The sequence below is a fragment of the Miniopterus natalensis genome, chromosome 3 (assembly GCF_054644295.1).
Source record: "Miniopterus natalensis isolate mMinNat1 chromosome 3, mMinNat1.hap1, whole genome shotgun sequence".
NCBI lineage: Eukaryota > Metazoa > Chordata > Mammalia > Chiroptera > Miniopteridae > Miniopterus > Miniopterus natalensis.
In genome coordinates, this window is record NC_142083.1 from 1,264,948 (window position 1) to 1,286,979 (window position 22,032).

A 22,032-nucleotide genomic window follows, 5' to 3' on the forward strand; every position below is an offset into this window, starting at 1 on the left:
GTTGGGTTAAGTTCCGCTCATCCCCAACCCAGAGCTTGGAGGAGGGGAAGCTGCTTCTGAAGCAGTGTAGGCCGTAGAGGAGTAAGAACAGGCTCTGGTTAGTCTGTTTAATTTCTTTTAATTAACCCTCACCCGAGGGTATTTTTTCCATTGATTTTTTTTTAAGAGAGAGTGGAGGGAGGGAGGGAGAGAGAAACAGCGACGTGAGAGAGACACACTGATTGGTGGCCTCCCACACGCGCCCCGACCAGGCACGGAGCCTGCAACTGAGGCCTGTGCCCTTGACCGGGAATCAAGCCCGAGACTCTTTGGTCTGTGGGCCGAAGCTCCAACCACTGAGCCAAACCGGCCAGGGCAGTCTGTTTAATTTTTAAGTGGGAAGCTGCAAGGGAAAAATGTTTGTGTGAATTTTCTACAGGAGTGGGAAACTGAAGTATGTACGGACGTATATGCAATACTTTCCTATTTAGCAATGTCCTTTCATAGGTCAGAAACCAGGGCCAGAGAGCAGATGCCAGACAGTCCAGGCTCCACGGGCCGCATGCTGCCACGTGTTCTCTTTGCTCTGCTTTATGATTACAAACAAAAGTGATTCTTAGCAAGGGGGCTGTGAAGAAGAGTTAGGGTGAAGATCAGATTTGGCCCAGGGTCCATAGATTGTTGACTGTTCATCTTCTGAAATCTGCATTATTATTTTAGGATAAAAAAATTCTATAAGTAATTTGGTTATGAGATTTTCAGAAACTTCAAAGCTTAAAGAAAAATGGAAACATTCTGGGAGAAAAGGTAATGATTCAGTCGTAGGTAATAATAAAAAGGGAGGGGGCTGGCTGGCGTGGCTCAGCGGTTGAGCATCGACCCAGGATCCGGGAGATTGCGGTTCGATTCCCGGTCAGGGCACATGCAGGGTTGTGGGCTCGATCCCGGGTTGGGGGCGTGCAGGGGGCAGCCGATCAACGACACTCTCATCACTGATGTTTCTCTCTCCCCTCGCCCTTCCTCTCTGAAATCAATGAAAACATTTTTTTTTTAAAGGGGAGGGAGCCAGCATTGTTTAGATTTGCTGCGGGGCAGGGACAGGGCTGGTCACTCAAAGGCAGATCTCACTTTAAGCTTTGGGGAGTGCTGGGATCTCCTTTCGTGTAGCCGAGGTAGGGACTTCGAGTATTCTGGAAGGGATGATCCCCAGCTTCACTCTTTCCTCCGCGAGGCCTTTGCCCTAGTGGTTGTGATAAAGTCTTAGTTTCATGCCAGGGTTATGTATGCCCCGTGGGGAGCTAGAAGTGTCCCAGCATCTCCAGATCTAGTCAGACCACCTGCGGTCTCTGCTTAGGAAGCAAATGTCAGCGGGACCGGCTGGGCCAGTCTCGGCCTGAGGTGTGTAGGTTCCTGGAAACTGAGTCAGCCTTGGCGCCAGGTTGGAGCCCTTGTTAACGGACTGCGAGACGGCTGTGGTGTACCAGAGCGAATCAGCCGTGATCTACAATCAGCAGCATGACACGGCCGTGTTCAGTGGCTGTGTTTATCCACCTGCATCGCTGCCTGAGAATCCCCGCGTTTTCAGTGACTGTCCTCGGGGAGATGGGCGGGATTCCACCAGGGAACTGTTTCCCCCGAGACAGGAGGCAGGATTGGGAGGCCTGCGGGGAGGCGGGGCGGGAGTGCGTTTAGAGGGACGCCTGCCCAGTCCTCCCTGCGCCTCTGCCTCTGCTGGCCGCTCCCTTGGCCTGCGCCCGCCCTCGTCAGGGTCCTCGCTTTCCCTTTTCCTTAAGCCACTTCGGCTCACTTTTTCTTCAGCTGCCAAACATGCGAATAGTTTGTATTTAGTGTTCTCTTTCCTCTAGTGACTCCTCGATTCCTAGCAGGTCCAGTTTCCTACCTCCTCTGCCAGACCAGCCCTCACGGAGGAGCTCAGTGACCCCTTAATTCCTGAAATTCCCCTCAGCTGAGGCCAAGGCTGCTGCACGTAGTCTCCTAATCTCAGTCTCCCCCCCCCCGTAAGCCGAGGGGGAATGTCTTGGTAGCTGCGTGTTCTAGGAACTCAGGCTCCTTTCAGGTGAACTCTTTATTGTGAATAGTCCTTAAATTCTTGCTCCTGGGGGTGTTCACTACACTTAAAAGAGAATTTTGTGATTGCTGATCGGGGATAAATCCTGTTACTTGTTCATGATACGTGGAAACGTGCCCTGTTTTGCGCACTTGCTGGCCCTGAGGTCTGTCTGTCTCGCCAGGTTGCCCCCGACCACGTGGTCCCAGCGCCGGAGGAGCGATACGTGTACAGCCCGCTGGGCTCCGCCTACAGGCTCCAGAGCTGCTGCGAAGGGCACGGGAAGAACAGCAGCGTGGTGACCATGTGAGTGAGGCTGCGGCCGCAGTGTGACGTACGCGCGTAAATGAAAATTACGGTGGCTTCTGTCTTGATTAAACTGTGTGAGGAGTAAAGCTTCACATTTTTACTGCTGTTGCTCTGTGTTTTCAGTTTTATGATTTGGAATACCATGATGGGAACATCTATACTAAGTATTCCTTGGGGCATAAAGCAGGTAATACATTTTCCAGCGTAATTTTAGCCTGATTTTTTTTTCTTTTTATGTTTTAAGTTTTACAATAGAGGTTTTAATAAATCTACATCAATTTTTTAAAGAAAATAGATGATTATATTTAATTTTACATGAAATAGAATGATTTTTATCATAATTGTTTGTCAGGTCTTTATCATAATTATTTAGGGTAGCGTAATATGGCAGCGTAGGTATTCCTTCTAACGTGATGGTGTGTGTTCTTCTGTATTTTTATTTTCACGCAGGCCGGATTCACTACTGGAATATGTGTCATCATGCTGATGGGCCTTTTAACACTTTACTGCTGCTACAGAGTAGTGAAGTCCCGAGCCATGATATGTAAGAATTAGCCCCAGTGAGAACAGATTGGTATTAATAAGTGTTTCCTGTTGAAGGAGATCACTAGTGTGTACGTTCCACGAGCATGTTAACTCTCTGTTTTGTGCCTGATTTACTCTCTGATTTCTCTATTTCCTAGCATCAGGCTGAACAGATGGGGCTACCCTTGAAATTCAGAGAGACGGGGAGTTCTTTGCAGAATACGCTCACTTTGGAGTTAATTTCCTTCTAAGAAATAATTTTAAAAGTCATATTTTTAAAATAAGGTCTTTGTATTTGTAAGAGCTAAATTGAGAAGTCTATGGTTCTTTTTTAATATGTTTTTTAAAATTGATTTCAGAAGGGAGAGGGAGAGAGATAGAAGCATCAATGATGAAACAGAGTCATTGATCGGCTGCCTCCTGCACACACCCCCTCCTGGGGATCTATCCTGAAACCCGGGCATGTGCCCTGACCAGGAATCGAACCATGACCCCCTGAGCGTCATGAGTTGACGCTCAGCCACTGAGCCAGTTAACGGTGCCTTGTTCTGACCTATCCCAACCGAAAGACCTAAATGTTGGACTCTCCTAAAAGTAGAAATTATAACTGGAAAAGTATGAAAACGTGAGCCATATGTCCTTTGTAGTGAATTCTAAAAATTGTACCAACACATTTCCTCCCCCGATCTCTGTGCACCCTGGACCAGGGAAATGCCTTCTTGGATTGTTTTAAAGCAATTCAGGACCAAAATAGACACGTCATCTCATCGAATCTTAGCAGCTATGAATCAACAGGCCAGGCTTTGTCCAGCTTTTTTCTGTCTCTACTAAGCAGTGGTAAATTTTCTCTTACTTGCATTATTTGTTCATATCCGTTGCCCTTTTCTCCACAAGTCCCTTGGTGCTCTCAGGGATCCTCCAGTTCTTCACACGAGGTAGCCGTTAGCTTGTTATCATTATTTCCCGTTGTTTTCCCCACTCAGTGTTCGAATGGCTTTGTAGTACACGAGGTTGTTCCTATCTGCCTGTCTTTTCCGTTGTATTTCAGGTGGTAAGAAAGGGTAAACTTCATGCTGTTTTTACAACGTCTTCTAACTTTTCTGTAACTTAGTTTTTAAGTTCTTAACTCAGTTGTCTGAAACTCAAGTTGGCGTGTGTGGTATAAAGTATGACTCAAGAAGACTGTTTTCCGTGTTATTATTTACGTGAGCCAGGTATTATTGGCTGGTGTATTGTTTCTTTATGGATGACGTTGTCCAGCTTCGGTTTGTCACTCGTTTTTGTTAATTACAAAATGTTACTCTACTGTCACCTGTTTCCAGGTTATCTTTCTCGTTGACCTACGTTTCTTCTCGTGTGTTTGTTCTGTAATGTTTCCATCTCTGTTATTTGATAATTTGGTCTAATATCTAGTGGTGTAATGCTCATAATCTTTTACTAAATATTTTAAGTTAGTTTGGGAAAACAAATTATGAACATGGAATATATAATTAACATCCAATCTTAGGCTTTCCCTTTTGTTTTTATGCAGCGTCAGTGGACACCACTACCTGGGAGTATCCAGATGTCTGCAGATATTATTTTGGCTCTTTCGGGCAGTGGTCAAGCCTTCTCTTCTCCTTGGTGTCTCTCATTGGAGCAATGATCGTTTACTGGGTGCTCATGTCTAATTTTCTTTTTAACACTGGAAAGTTTATTTTTAGTAAGTATCCAGATCATATGCTTTTACACAGCTGCTTTCAGGTACAATAACTGCTGTAATGTTTTGGTTTCAGCCTTAAATTCTGGACTTGGAATAAATACAGTAAAAAGTACTATTTGTAATTCTGAAAAAATACTTGATTTGGTTTGTTTTCTATGGTTATGATCTCAGTTATAATGTGTATGTTCATTTCCAAATTAATTTATTTTTAATTTTTATTTTTTATTGATTTGAGAGAGACAGGAAGGGAGAGGGAGAGAGAGAGAAACATGGGTTGGTTGGTTGCCTCCTGTAAGCACACCAACCAGGGATTGAACCTGCAACCTAGGCATGTGCCCTGACCCGAATTCAAATCCAAGACCTTTTAGTGCACGAGATGACGCTCCAACCAACTGAGCCACACAAGCCAGGGCTCCAAAAACTAATATTTGAATAAATAATATTCCTTCAAATTCTCTAATGAATATAAACTATTTCTAAGTTTCAGCAGATATTTCATGCTTTGTTTCAATCTTTACCATAAATTTCAGTGTAACAGTTCATGAAGTTCATTGGTGTCTGTTACTAAAGAATTTTTTTAAAAAATATATCTTTATTGATTTCATAGAGAGGAAAGGAGAGGGAGAGAGAGAGAAACATGATGAGAGAGTCATTGATCGGCTGCCTTCTGCAGGCCCCTGACTGGGGATCAAGCCCACAACCCGGGCATGTGCCCTGACCAGGAATCGAACCCCAATCGCCTGGATCCTGGGTTGAGTCTCAACCACTGAGCCACGCCCGTCTGGGCACTAAAGAATTTTATATGTAGTCTCAGGGAAACAAATTTCAGCCACTAATTTTCAAAGTATTAAGATCTAAATTAGGAAACAGTAGAGTAATGGAACTTATGTGGTAAGTACATTATTTACAGAATTTGTTGTGAGATATTTGTTGTACCCTATAGTAATTTTAAAATGTTCCTGTCTACTGTTTTCTTAAGCATTTTTATTAATGTGTGCTGGATTTTATAAAATATTTAATCTGCATGTCTCAAAATGATCATAAGCTCTTCACCTTCAAATTGTTAATATGATGAATTAAATGAATACATTTTGTGATATTTAAATCACTTATATTCTGGGAAAATTTAAATTTTGTTTATTAGTCATGATGTATATATTTTTTAATTTCTTACTGGATTCAGTTTACTTTTGGGAGGAGTAGGGCTAATTTTATTTAGAACTTTTGCATCTTTTCCTAAGAGATGCTGGCCTGTGGTTTTTCTTCCTTGCACTGTGCTTGTTGAGCCTGTTGCATTAGGACTTCTGTTTAGCTTAAAACAGCACAAACTTATTCCCTCACAGTCCTAGAGACCAGAAGTCCAGAGTTAGTGTCTCCAGGGCTCCACTCCCCAGAAGTCGTTAGGCAGATCCTTCCTGCCCCTCCTGGCTATGGTGACCAGTCGCAGGCCATGCACTCCGTGGCGTGCGTGGCTTTCTGTGGCGTGTAGCCGTATCACTCCAGCTCCTGCCTCTGTCTCCACATGACCGTCTTCCCAGAGCATAGCAAGTGCTTCCCCAAATCACGTGCTACACTCTATAAAAACTTGAAATGATTTTCCAGACACATGTGTCTATGTCCAGATTTTCTCTTATCCCTAAGGGCCCAGTCACTGAACTTCAGGCCTACCCTCATCCAGCGTGACCTCATGTGGCTCGATTACATCTGCAGACTCTATTCCTAATGAGGCCCCAGTCGCAGGTGCCCGGTGGATGGGTTTGGGGAGACACTAGGCAACCCAGTGTACTTGGTATGAATAGTTCACTGTTCGTCAGCCTTATGTAAGTCTCCGTATCAGGAATAATTTGTAATCTCGAATCACTAATGACCCTTGGAGATCTTGAAGAAACCCAGAGCACTCATCTTTCATTCTAGCTTGATGAGTAGACGATGGAGGTGAATTTTTTATATGTTTAACTTACTTTATGACCTTAAAATCTAATCTAACATTTTTTACCACCTCTTTTAAGTTTTAATCAAACACTTTTATTAATGCTTAGTGAGGCTGTAAAAGGTGAACATCAAACAGAACAAAACAAACTCTCTCAGACCCACAGGGAAACACACCCTCTGCCAGTTGTTACTCCCTGTGGAGTGATGGACGCCCAGGTGTCTGCCCTTCACCTGCTGCCTCCTGGAGCATCGCTGAGGCTGCTGGGAAGGCTGGTTACTACGTAGCCCTTGGTCTGTAAAAGCACAAGCTGCTCTCTGTAAAAACTTCAGATGATTTTCCAGTTAAATTCTGCCCTTGTCCCTGTTGGGTTTCCCCTTTGGCAGACTTTTGACCTTTACATAAGATGTAATTATACTTCTATAAATCTGTGAGAGTACAGGGAAAATTGCAAACCTTATCTTTATTCCAGGGCTTTTAGCTACATTCAGCCTGTGGGTAGATTTTTTAAAGCCTTCGGTCACGTAAGGATTTTCCACAGTGGGACTGTGACGCCAGCAACCTCACTCCTGTGAGCAGAGCAGGCTAAAGACGGAGCAGCCGTGTGAGCAGAGCTGGTCTGGGGGCAGCAGGTTCACTAATGTCACCACCCAAAGATCTTACAGATTGTCACGGATCACAGACCAGCAGATCAATTTAGCGTCTCTCGTTCAGTATTGAACCGTATTTTTCCTTAATTTTCAGATTTTATTCATCATATTAATGATACAGATACTACGCTGAGTACCAACGACAGCAACCCTGGTAAGTTCTTTGGAATTTAAAGTTCAGCTTGTTTTTTGATTACCCACCTTGTTTCCAGAAGGATTTGACATAGAGCCTGTGACTTTGTCTCAGGTAAACGATTAGAGCGAAACCATCACCACTGTGTCAACGGGGCCACTTTTAAATTGTTGGCAATCAATGTGTTTAAAAAGAAACAAACAAACAGCTCCACACAAGGCTGTCAGTGTGCTCTAAACAGTACTCGGTCATATGATACAATTCACAACTGTAGCTCACGCCTGTTGTGCCCGTATCTGTCTGAGAATAGTCAGTACGTGTTTCCAAGGCCCCGTGTCACTGCTACCTGTTTGGGTCTAGACGCACAGCTCTCAGTTTGTTAACTTAGTTTTAGACATTTATTGTTTTAGTTACTAATGTTTTAAGATACATGAATCTGCATCCTTTAGAATAATCAATTTCCTAATGATGAACAGAAGTTAATAAATGTGGAAAAATAAATTGAAGATTTGGCCCTCAAAATCTTAATTTCTTAGAAAACCTTCTTTAATTAATTATTAAAAGCAAACCTTTGTGGGCTATGGGTTTGTCCAGTTTGTAGTCACAGGGAAAGTGGATATAAAAGCTGATAAACCTTGTTAACAGTTGCTGTAGCCCTTGTTCGTCACCTAAAGCTCTACACGTTCAGGTTTCAGAGACACTAAGTTGATATCACTGTGACGGCGGTACATTGGTCACTGAAAGAACAATTCGTTCAGTACGTGTTTCCTGAGTCTGTTATGTGTCAGGAACTGCTCTAAGCTCATGAAAAACAAATGGAAGTTTCTCCCCTCATAAGCGTATATTCCAGTGTCTTACTTTGCTCCTTAATTAAACTTCAACTTTCCTTTTGTTAACACTAGAAAATGAGTGAAGTACTAGCTTTTATTTTTGTGGAGGGACACACACAATCACAATCACACGCACAACCATGCACACAACCACACACAGACATAATCCAAACAGACACACAAAGTCACACACACACCTTTGAATAATTATACTAAAACATTTGAGTATAATTTTAAAATATATCTCTTGCATTCTATCCCTTATGTCAGAATTTTCAAAGGACCAAATAACATCCTTGTCTTAAAAGAGAAATTCATTTTACTGTAGCTGCTCCGATATCAATGGATGGAAGTAGTTTATTAATATCTAATAGGATTCCTTCAGCAGGAAGCCCGTTCCTGGTTGAGCTCATGATATCACAGTTACAGCGATGGTTGGAGAGCCAGCAAGGGCAGCTTGCTTTGCATAGTAATAGCTTATGTTGACACTAGCACTTTCAATTCTTCCATTTATTTTGAACAACACGTTAAGTAGTGAGAGTGTGAAACAGTCCGTCTCAGTCAATGGAAAAGATTCCAGCTGGCGTTTATTGGGTACTTGCTCTGTGCGGGCATCGCTCTAAATTTCTCCCGCAGCCCTAGAAGGTAGATGCTGTTCTCTTCACTTTCCTGATGTGAAACCAAGGCAAAGGGAAGCTAGCAGCTTGCCCAGGGTTACGTAACCGTTAATATAGTGACAGCGTCCAGATTCATTTCTCAGTCAGCTTACTCTCAGGGCCTGTGCCCTTTAGCACTGTAATTACTAGCACAAGAAAAATTCAGGTAAATTTACTTCTGTCCAGAGCATAGAAGAAAAATGTACATGTTAAAATACTAGGAAAGGCGGAGATGGAAAATGAGGTGCTGGCTCTGGGGCAGGCCCAACAATGGAGACAACAATTAAAAACAGGACTCGCCATGAGCCTGTCGCCTCCGCTTTGCCTGGTGCCGAGTGTGATGGTGCTCAGGGTGTGTTTCCCACCAGCACTGAGAGTTCTGTGCAAAGAGCTGGTTATCAGCAAAAGCGCTGCTATGAAACCAGAAGCAGTGAGAAGGGTTTGTATTCTCTCTGCTAACAGAAGAAATGGCCGCGCGTAGTCAGTGTTAGGAAAATAGACCTCACTTCCCGGCTCTCGGGATAACATCGGGGCTCCTGGGCGCCATAAAATGTGACGGACTTCCAGGAGGATTGCCCTGGGTTGCTGGATTTCAGGATTCTTACGCTGTAACCAATAGTTAGGTTTTACCAGACAGCTGTTTCAACGATGTCCGCTTTTTATTCCAAAACCATAGATTTTGTTTATTGGTAGAAGAAGCCTGTTCTTTGGCCTTGGTATGGGCTGTTCTCTCAGCGCATGGCCACCCTGAATGACCTCTTATGTTACTGTTTACATGGGATCGACTGCCATCAGCCCAATATTTTCCCTCTGGCCATGGAACCAAAGGGTTTTGGATGAGAGACCATTCTAGTTTCTGGTAGAAATTAAGGATGTACCTCCACTTTTTTCTAACATTGTTCCCCCTTTAATTACTTCGAGGTGAGAGATTTCTAATATATATAAATGTAAGCCTCTGTTTTTTCCAGAAAGGAGAAACTGAGTGTTCATGGTAAAGGCTGAGGCTGGGGGAGCAGACGTGTGCCCCGGCCATCGTTTCTGTCCCGTGCACGCCTCCTTGACCAGACGCTTTCCCGTTGCAGTGACCTGTCCAGGTGCAGGGAGTGGCCGCCTGGACAACGGCTCTGCGATCTTCTACGGCAACGACACGGAGCTGCAGCAGCTTGAGAAGTGGTGGAGCAAGTCCAGGACGGTGCCCTTGTACCTCATTGGCCTCCTCCTGCCGCTGCTCAATTTCAAGTCACCATCTTTCTTCTCCAAGTTTAACATCCTAGGTGAGCCGAGTGGAAAGGCACCCGGCCGGACAGAGGGCTGCCTCCCGGCCCGTTTCTCTCTGCTTAATGTGTCCACTCCCACGTGACCTTGCTTTGGGGCGTTCTTTATGGAGTTTGTCACAGAGAAAAGTGGGCATGACCATTTCAAACCCAGGCCCGTTGGAAGACAAGTCCTGGCTCTCCCCCTGGCCGTGGCCGAGCAGCCCCTGCTGCACCTGAGTCGTGGTGGAAGCAGTCGAGATGTCAGGGCAGAGACCCAAGGTGGGCGTTAAGGGATCCTGAGCCCCCAAGACGTTAGAACTTACTGAGGGAGGTTAGGGGGTGTTCATCCCTACAGTTTCTACTTAAAAGTATAGCGCAGAATCGTCACCTGACTCGTTTTGGTCGTTTTTATCTGTCACCTGGCTTTCAACCGGTATGCCATTCTTGGGCTCACAGTCCTGAGGTGTGTACTGCTTCAGCTCTTCCTCGGTGCTTTTTCTTTCTTGGGACACATTTGCCTCCTCAGAGGAGCAGACTTCCTTCTGCGAGCCCTGTCTCACAAATTTCCCAAATTATCACGGAAGCAATAGTGTGACGGTGTCTTCTCGTACAGCTGTAAGATGGCAGAGGAGTCCCCGGTGACAGCTCAGATCTGGTTCACTAAAGACAAGGGTGTCATTCATAAGGAACTGAAACCCCAACTAGAGTGTAGGATTCACCTCCCCATAGGTCTGATGTGCTGGCACATCACGCCGAGGAGGTGGCCTTTGGGATTCCAGCAAACAGGAATGCGGGAAGGTTGTCTGTCTATACCTCTGGGCTTCACAGACGGACACACTGCCTGCCCCAGACAGAAAATGAACAGCTGGGGCCGTAAGAGCTCTGGCCTCTTATTTTTGTTCTTCCTGGACCAGCTGATCTCTGGCCCACAGCCCAGCACAAGGCGCCCGTTGGTGGGCTCCTGACTCCTTGCCAACTTCCCGATGGGCCAGGTCTTTGAAAGGTAACGTGTGAGCTTAGAGAGAATTTGCTCAGTTGGGCAAAACAATCACCAGACTTCCAACCGAGCTGATTATTTTCTTCCCCCTTAAGGATAGTCTGCCTCTGCCCTTGTCTTGGTTCTTTCCCTTTAAATCTATAGCTTTTTTAGCATCTAATTCCTCTAGAAACCTTCCTGGACTAACCCCCATAATGACTGGGTTTAATTCCTTCACGGGAATCAGCCTCTGGCTCCCCGACTGAAACCTTCTGAAGGCCCCACCCCGTGTCTAACGCCCGCGAGTGGAACCTGGTGACTCCACCGGCAAGCGGCGCTGCTCCGTCCAAACCTCCCAGACCCGGAGTCAGATTGCTGCGGGTGGTTTGCTTGTCACCTTCCCCAAGCAGGTGCATGACCCACATTCGCTGCTTCACGGGCTTTCCCAGCCCGTTGACCGTTCTAATCCTTCTTCTAATACAGAGTCAGTTTTCTGTTGTCTGTTTTCCCAGTGTAACCGGCAGCTTTGTAACGGGCTCCGTGTGTCCTGTTTGGAGTACGCTGGGCAGTTTGCCTCCAGCGATAGATGAGCTGCCTTCACCTGGCTCTTCTTAGGCCTCCTGCATAGTTTTTGCTTTTTTTCTGATAACTCACAAAGCTTGTTTCCGTGCCTTAGATCCCAGCTGGGTTTAGTGGGTGTAACCAATTAAGGTAAAACGATTCCGTCTTCGCTGAGAACATAGAAGCAAGGCTGGATTTTACATGGTCTGTAAACGTTAGAAGATGACGCACAGTTTCCGAATGTTTCCTCACAGGCACAGTGTCCGTTGCCTACTTGATTTTCCTTGTCACCTTGAAGGCAGTTCGCTTGGGAATTCATCTGGAATTTCATTGGTTTACGCCAACAGAGTTTTTTGTACCAGGTGAGCTGTTTTAAAATAAAGAATTAACAAATTACAATAATGTGGTCTTTAAGTTAATTACTTTTGACTGTTGCTGTTCTGAAACAAGTAATGGTCTTGTTTACAATGAGCATTTCTATTGATGCTGTTAGGCTGAAAACAATCCAGTGGAGCCCTGGCTGGGCGCTCAGCTGGTTAGAGGGTCGGCCTGCACCACGCGGCTGCGGGTTGGATCCTCAGTCAGGGCACAGGCCTGTGTTGCGGGTTCAGTCCCCATTGGTGCTCATACAAGAAGGCAGCCAATTGATGTTTCTCTCTCACATCAGTTTCTCTCCCTCCCTCCCTCTAAAATCAATAAGCATGTCCTCTGGTGAGGATTTTTAAAAGAGAAGAGTCCGGTTGAAATTACTCTGCTTTTCACACAGTTGGGGGGTAACCTTGGCCCTTTGTCACCCCTCTTGGGAGTGAAGTTCATTCAAGTTCCAATACAACCGGAAGATCAGGGTTGCACTGTCTAGACTTCCTGAGAAAACATAGCCCTGGACTTCAGAGCCTTAGAACGGGGCCCGTGACTAGCACGTGGATTGCTGCTCGTCAACACCGCTGCTCCCGTGGAGGGGTTTTAATACCCCTGCTCCTCAGGCTGAGGGGGATTATTAAGTGTTCCCTCTCCTTTTTTCCTCGTGGTTACAACTTGGCAATTTCTTAAGTTTCACCCAGATTTAGAGGATTTGGACCTGACAGAAGCCCCGTGAGGCCATGAACGGCTACTGCCGAGTGAGCAGACGGGTCAGACAGGAGGCGACTGTTGCACGAGCGTCTGGAAGGAGACGGTGGTCTAAGATCCGGCTCTCGGTGCAGAGGGGCTGCTGCCTTCCTTCGGCGGCCGCCCCGGGCACCCAGAGCGCCAGTTCCCTGCTCGGTGTCGGGTGTGACTCCAAGGGCTGCAGGACAGCCGTCTGCCCTGCTTCGATGCTGCTGCGACGGCGTCCCTGGGTTTCGGGGGGCTGAGGTGGAGGTCACTGGAAGTTGTTGCTTGTGTTACCATGGTTTCTGGTTTTCACAGGGTCTGGCTGCATTGGCTTTGATTTTTTTGTTTCTCTTAGAAGCCTACAAAGACTGCAGGCAGTGTAACTCGGGCTAGAGGAGGAACTGGGCTAGAGGCGTCTTTCCCTCCCGGGGCATTCCCAGCCTGTGCTGATGGAAGGGCAGCTGTGCGCTGGCTCTCCAGTGACTGAGAATAGTCCAGGGCATCAGTCTCCAAAATTAGAGCCGTACTGATTTATTTTAAGAGTCTCAGTGATAAAAGTTTCTGCTAATGATAGGACATGGGAGATAAATTTAAGCGACAGTATAAATAGTTATTTAGAGGTGAAAAGGGGAGCATATTTAAAATGCGCTCAGTAGTTAGAAGAGTTAGAATTAATTGCCTCTGAGAAACAGGGTTCAGGAGGGGGGTTAGGAAGCAAGAGAGCCCTGGTTTTCATTAGAAGTCTTCTAATACATTTAACTTGTAATGATTAGTGCACATTTATTCCAAGGAGTAAAGTAGCGGCTTGAAAAGGACTGGAGGCTGGGCTCCTCTCAGACCACGTGGTGGGCTCTGTGGTCTGCAGTTTGCGGAGCGTGTCGTGGGCTTGCCCGGAACCTCTCCCTCACCCTTTACTCTTCTCCGTGGGCGCTGAAGCTGCAGCAAGTCCCTCGTGGGCAGCGTCTAGCCGGGTCATGTTTTTTATGCATCTGGCCACTCCGTGTCTTTTGTTTGGAGAATTTGTCTGTTTACATTTAAACTGATTATTGATAGGTATGGACTTACCGTTGCCGTTTTGTGCACTTGAGTTCTGGTGGTCTTGTAATTCCTGTCTTCCTTTGTGATTGGATGACTCTGAATTCTCATTAAAGAGGTTTTGAACCGTTTCTCCAAAAAGAGTATCTGCAGATAATGTCGTGTGTAAATAATAACTGTACTCTCTTTCCCAAGTCGGTGCCTCTATTGTAATTATAAAGTATAAAGTATAATGCTGACATCGAGGTGATGTCCTCTCTACTGTTCTCATTTCAAAGTAGCTTTGTGTTTGTTGCAGAAAATTTAGAGAACATAGGTAAGTGATTAATTTAAAATAAATCCCATTAGCCAGAGGTAACCACTAGATACACTTTTGAATATTCCTCCAGTCTTCTCTCTCTGCGCGTGTGCGCGCACACACACACACACACACAAACACAAACACACACTCTTTTTAAAATAAAAGTAAAATCATGCTATACATGCTATTTGAATCATGAACAGTTGCCATAACATAAAACCTTTCTCTAGAAAACATTAATCCTCACATCTGCATATCACTGAGCAACTTGTAGTTTAGCCATTCCCCTCTATGTAGACATTTAAGTTACTTCCAGTGTTTTTAAACGGTGTTTTCTCGATTAGCCATTTAAGAATGTTAAGTGACCAGTTCTCCCTTCCATGATTCCTTTCCTAAAAGTATTTTTCTGGCAAATGAAAGTATTAGGAGAGGAGGAACTGAGGCCCACGCAGACCCTGGTTTGAATCTGCTCTGCCAGGTGCTGGTCAGGTGGCCTCAGACAGGAGTGACCGGTGTGACCTCCCTCCAGAGGAGTCATTTCTCGAGTCCTTTCCTTTCTCTCTTCAAGTACTTTGCTCAAGTAGAACGTAAGCCAGGGGGAACTGGGTAAAGAGGCTTTAATTTTTTCCTCCCTGGATGAACAGAGACAACTGGTTTTTAGTAAATCAACTTTTGGCAACTTATATTCATTTTCTAGTTGTCAGTTTTAATGTGTTTTTTCCCCCCTCTCTTCTCCTAGAGATAAGGTTTCAGTTTCCGCAGCTGACTGGAGTGCTCACCCTGGCTTTCTTCATTCATAACTGTGTTATCACACTTCTGAAGAACAACAAGAGCCAGGAAAACAATGTGAGTCATTCTCTGAGGAACTGATTTTGTTACAGGATCTTAATTGTTAACTGTAAACCATAGAGCAATGGTCAGCCAACTTTTTCTGTAAGGGTTCAGATGGTACACATTTCAGGCCTTGTGGGATGTGTAATCTTTGTTATCACTACCCAGGCCTGCTGTTGTATTAAGTAGCCATAAACAATATGTAAACACATGGTGGTGGCTGTGTTTCAAGAAAACTTTATTTACCAAAACAAATACTTGGCCACATTTCACCCATGGGCCATAGTTTGCCAACTCCTGCTTGAGCAATCACTAAAAAATAAAGAGGCCTAGCTAATGCCAATAATGGTGACGAAATCTTTAAAAATACCCAAGTGATCTAAAAGACAGGAAAATGGAAACAAAGACTAGATGGGACAAATAAAAAACACACAGCAAGATAATAGATTTAAACCCAATAATACTGATAATTGCATTAAATAAAAGTAGTCTAAATACTGCCATTAAAAGATAGGGATTATCAGACTGATTTTAAAAATGAAACCTAACAATATGCTGTCTATAAGGAACTTACTTTAAATGTAAAGATGCACTGTAAAGACACTAAGCATAAGAAAGGTAGAGTGGCTGTTTTAATATCAAGGTAAACTTTAAAATGAGGAGTATTGCCAAAATATAGAGGGACATGACCTTATTATCCTTAGGGATTGGGATTGATTCATTAAGAAGACTAATAATCCTAAATACACATGCACCAAATAACAGAGCTTCCAAATAATGAAGCAGCAGCTGTCAAAACCGAAAAGAAAAGTAGAGAAATCCATAGTTACAATAGGAGATTTCAGGAGCCCTCCCGTAATAACTGATGGGACAAATATAAAATGAGTCAGGATATAGAAAACATAAAAAACATGATCTACCTACTTGATCTGATTGGCATTTATAAAAATCTCTCAAACAACAGTAGGATGGACATTCATTTCAAATGTCCATGGGCCTTTACCAAGACAGGTCATGTAGTGAACAAGTCTCAATAAATTTAAAAGGATTGAAATCATACCAAGTATTTCTTTGACCACTGTGAAGTTAGACATCTGTAATAGCAAGAAATTTGGGAAATTGACAAATATGTGGAAATTAAACAACATATTCTTAAATAACCAATGGGTCAAAGAAGAAATTACAAGAATAAAATAGAAAATCCTTTAAGATTACTGAAAATGAAGACAAAACATACCAGAACTTATAGGATGCAGCTAAAGCAGTGCTTAGAGGGAAATTTATAGCTGTAGACACCTACATCAAAAAAGAGAAAAGATCTTAAATCAATAACCTAACCTCCTACTTTAAGACACTGGAAAAGGAAGAGCAAACTAAACCCAAAGCAAGCAGAAGTGGCCTTGTCTGCAAATTCTGAACTCAGTTTGATGGCTTCTAACCATGTAAACAAAAATCACGGAGCTCTAAGAGAGATCTACACAGTTGTCACTGGGATACAAAGGAGGGAAGTGCTCACTGTGCCTCAGGACTTTGAGAAGGCTTCGGGTAGAGTTGGACAATTATTCAGAAGGCAAAAATCTTTCTAAGTGGAAGGAAGTTAGCTCTCAAATTAGGGCAAGAATGTAGGTCAAGCTCATCGGTTTTCATCCTTTCTATTACCTGGTAACATACAGATGGCGTATTACCTGTGACTGGAGTTGGAATTAAGTAAATCTGGATTTTCCAAATTTCCTAACTTGGTGACCTTCAAATCTCGTTTTCTTCCTATGAAATACTAGTATTATTTGATACTGTCCCCTCAGAGTTTTAATCATAAACTCTGAGCCTCAGGACCGTCAGCACGAGGAGATGTTCTGAGCTACTCTTGGAGACTAGCGGGCATCTGTACTGGTTCCTTCACCTTGGGGGCCAAGTTGAGATCCGTCTCCTTTGTGTTTGGTCAAGTCACACACCCCTTCTGCAGGGATTTCATGCTTTGGCTGGTTCCTAGTGAGGACAGACAGCCAGCGGCGGGGCAGAGCCCAAAACCCTGAGCTCCTGCCCTGCGACCCTGTTCCTCAGAGGTGTCCCAGCACTCCCCTTCCCATGCACCATGCAGCGGACGGCCGTGTTCACTCTGAAACTGAAGTAGAAATGTGTGTCTGGCAAGTGAGGAATGAATCAGAAACTTCGCAGTGCCTCCTTTGTTTTGCATCTTCACTTGATTTTATACCCTGCTTAGTTCTTTAAAAACAAGTTGAAATGCTTCATATCTTAGTTTACTTTCTGCTTCTGGATATGAATCTGTATTTACATAACCACATCAGCAGGCGTTTTTGTGTAAATGTTTGGGGTAGTCCTGTGTGGTCAGTTTCTGTCATCGTTGTTAGAGGGGTTTTTGCTATGGACAGAGTGTAGGACATGCTAGAAACCATATTTGAGCAGCAGAACGTGCCCAGACCATTGTGCTGTTGGTTCTGGTTGAATCCCTCCTGTCGCTTTCTCTGCGACCAGCCCTGCCAGCCCCATGCAGGACCCAGAGGATGGACATTCTCCATGTCTGGGACTCGACACATCACAGTTCAGATGGTCACTGGTGCCTCTTTTTAAATGCATTTTTTAGCTCAGCCAGGCGTGGCTCAGAGGTTGAGCGTCAACCTAGGATCCAGGCGATTGGGGTTCGATTCCCTGTTGGGGAACATGCCCAGGTTACGGGCTCAATCCCCAGTCTGGGGCGTGCGGGAGGCAGCCGATCGATGACTCTCTCATCACTGATGTTTTTTTCTCTCTCTCTCTCCCTCTCCTTTCCTCTCTCTGAAATCAATAAAGATATATTTTAAAAAATAATAATAATAAATAAATGCATTTTTTACTTGGAGCCTAATTTTAAGATAGCTTTTTCTACCATTTTTCATTAAGTAGCTTTTGAGAGGCTGTATGCCAAGGTGCCCATCTTTGCAGGAAGCCTGACCAACATAATGCAGTGACTGGGGGTATATAGGCTGAGGACTGTCCGTGGAATGGTAGCTGCCCCTGTATAGGTCTCTCCAACACAGCCGTTTGGCCCGCAGGGTTTTGCATTTTACAGGCTGCCTTGTTCTCAGTGGCACTTACTGGTGGAGGGAAGAATGACTTTGAAAGAATGTAATCAGCGGCTACTACCCTGTGATAGGGACGTAAGAGTTGCCTGGTTCGTTTCTGTTCATCCCACATAAGCCCATGAGCAGCTTTAGGGGTGACTGAAGTCAGGCATGAGATGAGCGCTAGAGCTTCATAGACTAAAAGGGGAAGCTTTGAACACCCCCGCTCCCCGAGGTTTGGGCAGCCTCTCCTTCCTCCACCCTGAATAGTTAGAAGCCCTTTGAGAAATGGAACCGCTGTGCACGGTCCAGGTTCCTGGGGCTCCACAGGCCAGGCTATCCTCTAAGTCAGGGGAGGGATCCCTGATTTGTGTCCAGGCTGGTTATTATCTTAGACCCAACTTTAGGGTTTCTCATAGCTGGTCACTTGCTTTTTAAGTGAATTTATCAACAGTCACAGTTATAACTCTCTGCTGTTTTTTTAAGCCATTTAAGGAGGAAAATTGTCCAAAACTCAGAAATGTTCCCTAATAACAAATGTCCAGTTTTCTTATTGTTATCAAACTAAAGTAAACTGTATATAATTTTTTCTTATTTGTTTTCTTAGCTTTCAAAGCAATTTGTGTTTAAAATGAAAAATGGGCAGGCTTGTTGCCATGGCTGAGTTGCGCTGAGTTAGTTGTTTGGCCGTAGCTTTGGTGGTGGTGGAGACCAGGCCTGTGAGCGCGGGCTCTGCGCTGTGTGGGCCCTTCAGCTGGCCGCCTGAAATACCTGGGAGCTTCTCGCTGGTGGGAGCAGGAGGCCCGAGGGCGGGACCCACGCACGCTCTGCGTTTGTTTACCAACCCCAGTGCTCCCGTGCAGCCGTTTGAACAGCTGCCTGGTCATTCCCGTTGTTTGCTGTGGGTGAAACTTGTCTTCAGGGCCTCCCCACTGCTTGTTCTTTAACCAACTTCCCTTCTGTATTTAATATGCTTTATTATGTACCGGTTTCCTTTGGCCTACGCATGCTTTGAAGACTTAAGTTAATTTACTAAAGGAAAACAATTTAATTCTGTCCGTCATACTGAAGGTGGCTTGTTCTTGCTTTCCTGTTGTCCCTTCACTTTATTATTTAGTTAAATATTTTATAATTTGGTAAATAAAGTACTTTTTGAAATTAAGCCAGAATTTCTATGATGTTAAACCACCATTTATGTTTTCCTGTCTGCCAATAAGTAGCTAAGTATGCATACTCCAGAACAGTAAAAAAATTGTCAGACTAACTGTCAAGTATGTGAATTTTGTTTTAATTACTTTCTGTAGACAGATGGGACTCTAATAGGTACATGTACACACAGCAAAAGGTAAATCTCACATTTGTCTATTTCAGGGGTGGGGAACCTTTTTTCTGTGAAGAGCCATTTGGATATTTATAACATCCTTTGCGGGCCATACAAAATGATCAGCTTAAAAATTAGCTATGACAAAAGTTCCTAGGTTTATTGAATTCCGAGTCCTGCCTGAGGTCGCCTTGGCAGGGCAGCCCCAGTGATTTCCCAGGCCGTATACTGCCGGAGGGCCGGACGCTCCCCACCCTCGGTCTGTTTACTTATTTAGACGCACTTACTGCAGTAGCGTCAGTGTTGTGAGGACGGTGCTCTCTCTCCGCAGATGAGGGACTTGTCCATCGCCTACATGCTGGTGGCATCGACCTATCTCTATATCGGGGTCCTGGTTTTCGCTTCATTTCCTTCACCGCCTTTATCCAAGGATTGTATAGAACAGGTAAGCACTGTGGGATTGTTCCACCTTCACACCTGCACAGCAGACAAGTGACACCGTAGCAAGAACTCTGTCTCTACCACACACTCGACTTGGAGAATTCAGGCACCTTCCCCATCCTTCTGACCTTCTGTTTCCCCTTCCATTAAATAGCACGACACATACGCCTAGGTGTTTAGGTGGCCTCTGAGGAAACCTGCCCCATGCTCTCACCTTGATACCCTAATAAGTGATTCCTGTTATCTGCACATATTCCTCCCATGTGGAGAAGTGTTGCTAGTAGTGATCATGGATTTACAAACCTCCACAGAGAATACATTCAACTCCCTTACATTCCAAAGCCCAGAGCTAAAGATGTCCTGAGTCAACCGGCTCCTAGTCCCACAGTTCCTGCTGAGGTCAGGGTTGACGTCCACACTGGTACTGCATGGATGGCAGGCAGCGAAAAAGGCAGAGAGACTAAAAGAACATTATTTTACTAAAAGGTTGCCATAAGCATTATTTTCTTGGATTTGGCCCACCATTAACTTAGGCATAGTATAATCTGTAGTTTGATGGGACTGCAGGATTTCTCACAAAAAAATAACATTTCACCAGTGACTTTATTTCTGGTCAGAAAGAAATTTCAGGGAGAGTGCAGTGGAAGGTACAGTGTGATGTATTACAGATGAGTTATGAAGGTTATTTCAGCATATTCGTGTTAATAATGCCTCATCTTCATGAGAGAAATAGGTGCGAGTTACTGCTGTACGATAGCTGGAAATGTTCTCGTGGTTTCCTTGATTCCAGAAGGTCTTTGGCAGCCAGATGTCTGCTGAAAAATCCCCTGATGTGACAATCCCGTGTAAAGCCCACTCCTTCGGGAATAGGAATATCTGTGGTATTTTATTTGAAAGAGGGAAACAAGAGGGATTAACTGCTTTCTTTTAGATGCCAAACTAAAATGGAGAAAAGTCATGAAAGGACATAGAAATAAGTTCTTTCTGTTTAGTGATAGACAGTCAATAGCTGATACTGGGGGACAGACATGCTCACGTCACTCTGCTCTGGACTCTGAAAGTGCCCCAGTGCCTAGAGCGGCGAGGGCAGAATGGCATTCGGTTAAACTGGCTATTTAAATATATTCAGATGACTCTCGAACCTTACAGAGCACCGCATCTCAACTCTGGGGAAGGGCAAGGTTTTCTTAATCATCTCGATGTCAAATCAGTTGCAGGCTGACACGTGTGCAAAGTAGAACAAGAATATGGCTGTGTCATGTTTCTATAAAAGTTTCTGAACACAATCCATCTCTTTTTTTTTTTTTAAAGTTTTGTTTAAAATATTACAGATGCTCCTTTTTCTCCCCAATGACCCGCTCCACCCCGTCCCACCCCTCCCTAGTCCCTCTCCCCACCATTGTCCGTGTCCTTGGGTTGTGCATATGTGCATATAAGTTCTTTGGTTACTCTCTCGCCCTCCACCCACCCACCCGCCCTCCTCCATCCCCGAGATTCATCAGTCTGATCCGTGCTTCCATGTCATTGAATCTATTCTGCTCATAAGTTTATTAAGTTCTTTAGATTCCACATATAAGTGAGAGCATCCATCTCTTTTTTTAAAATGTGTTCTTATTGATTTTGAATGAGAGAGGGAGAGAGAGAGAGAAACATCCATGTGAGAGAAACATCGATCGGCTGCCTCCTGCACGCCCCGCCCCCTACTGGGATCAAGCCTGCAACCCAGGCCTGTGCCCCAACCGGGAATTGAACTGGGTACCTTTTGGTACACAGGACAGTGCTCAGCCAGCTGAGCCACACTGGCCAGGGCCACTTTCAATTTCTGACCTCAGCGCACTGAAGAATAATTAAGCAGTCCGTGGACAGGCCCCAGTCCACAGACCTCGGCTTGCATGGCACCTGTGTTCACAATCAGCAGAGACACTACGTTTTATAAATGTGTACACATTGAATTTGACTTTTAACATGACTCTATCCTCTTTCTTGAACTAGAACTTTTTGGACAACTTCCCCAGCAGTGACATCCTGTCCTTCATTGCGCGGATTTTCCTGCTGTTTCAAATGGTGACCGTGTACCCGCTCCTGGGCTACCTAGCCCGGGTCCAGCTGCTGGGCCATGTCTTTGGGGACCCTTATCCCAGGTGAGGGCTCATCTCCCAACTGGCAGGAGGTGCCGGGCAACTGCGACTGTGCATACAGGGCAGTGGGAAATGTGACCTGTCCTTTTGCTGCAGAAGTTTGCCTAATGACAATGTCACTAAGGATAGATCATTGCTATTCCTTTCCCTGAAGAGCTTTAAAAATAGAAGGCACTCCCTTGTCCAGAATTATCTGCAGTTCATTCCCTCCAGGGTAGTTATCTTAGGTCTGATGCCCA

At 44.7% G+C, this 22,032-nt stretch overlaps 1 protein-coding gene across 4 annotated transcripts in view; it reads left to right on the top strand.

The window, feature by feature from the left end:
* The window catches only part of SLC38A9 (solute carrier family 38 member 9), a 44,272-nt gene that overhangs the window by 16,644 nt on the left and 5,596 nt on the right, over positions 1-22,032 (top strand). For all 4 annotated transcript variants that reach the window (XM_087815248.1, XM_016199789.2, XM_016199791.2 and 1 more), the window contains exons 4-13: positions 2,232-2,353; positions 2,480-2,543; positions 2,807-2,900; positions 4,413-4,583; positions 7,258-7,317; positions 9,865-10,056; positions 11,830-11,937; positions 14,743-14,849; positions 19,546-19,659; positions 21,648-21,796. In XM_087815248.1, coding sequence (XP_087671374.1) covers positions 2,232-2,353; positions 2,480-2,543; positions 2,807-2,900; positions 4,413-4,583; positions 7,258-7,317; positions 9,865-10,056; positions 11,830-11,937; positions 14,743-14,849; positions 19,546-19,659; positions 21,648-21,796 — 1,181 coding nt within the window. The remainder of the gene's footprint in view (positions 1-2,231; positions 2,354-2,479; positions 2,544-2,806; positions 2,901-4,412; positions 4,584-7,257; positions 7,318-9,864; positions 10,057-11,829; positions 11,938-14,742; positions 14,850-19,545; positions 19,660-21,647; positions 21,797-22,032) is intronic.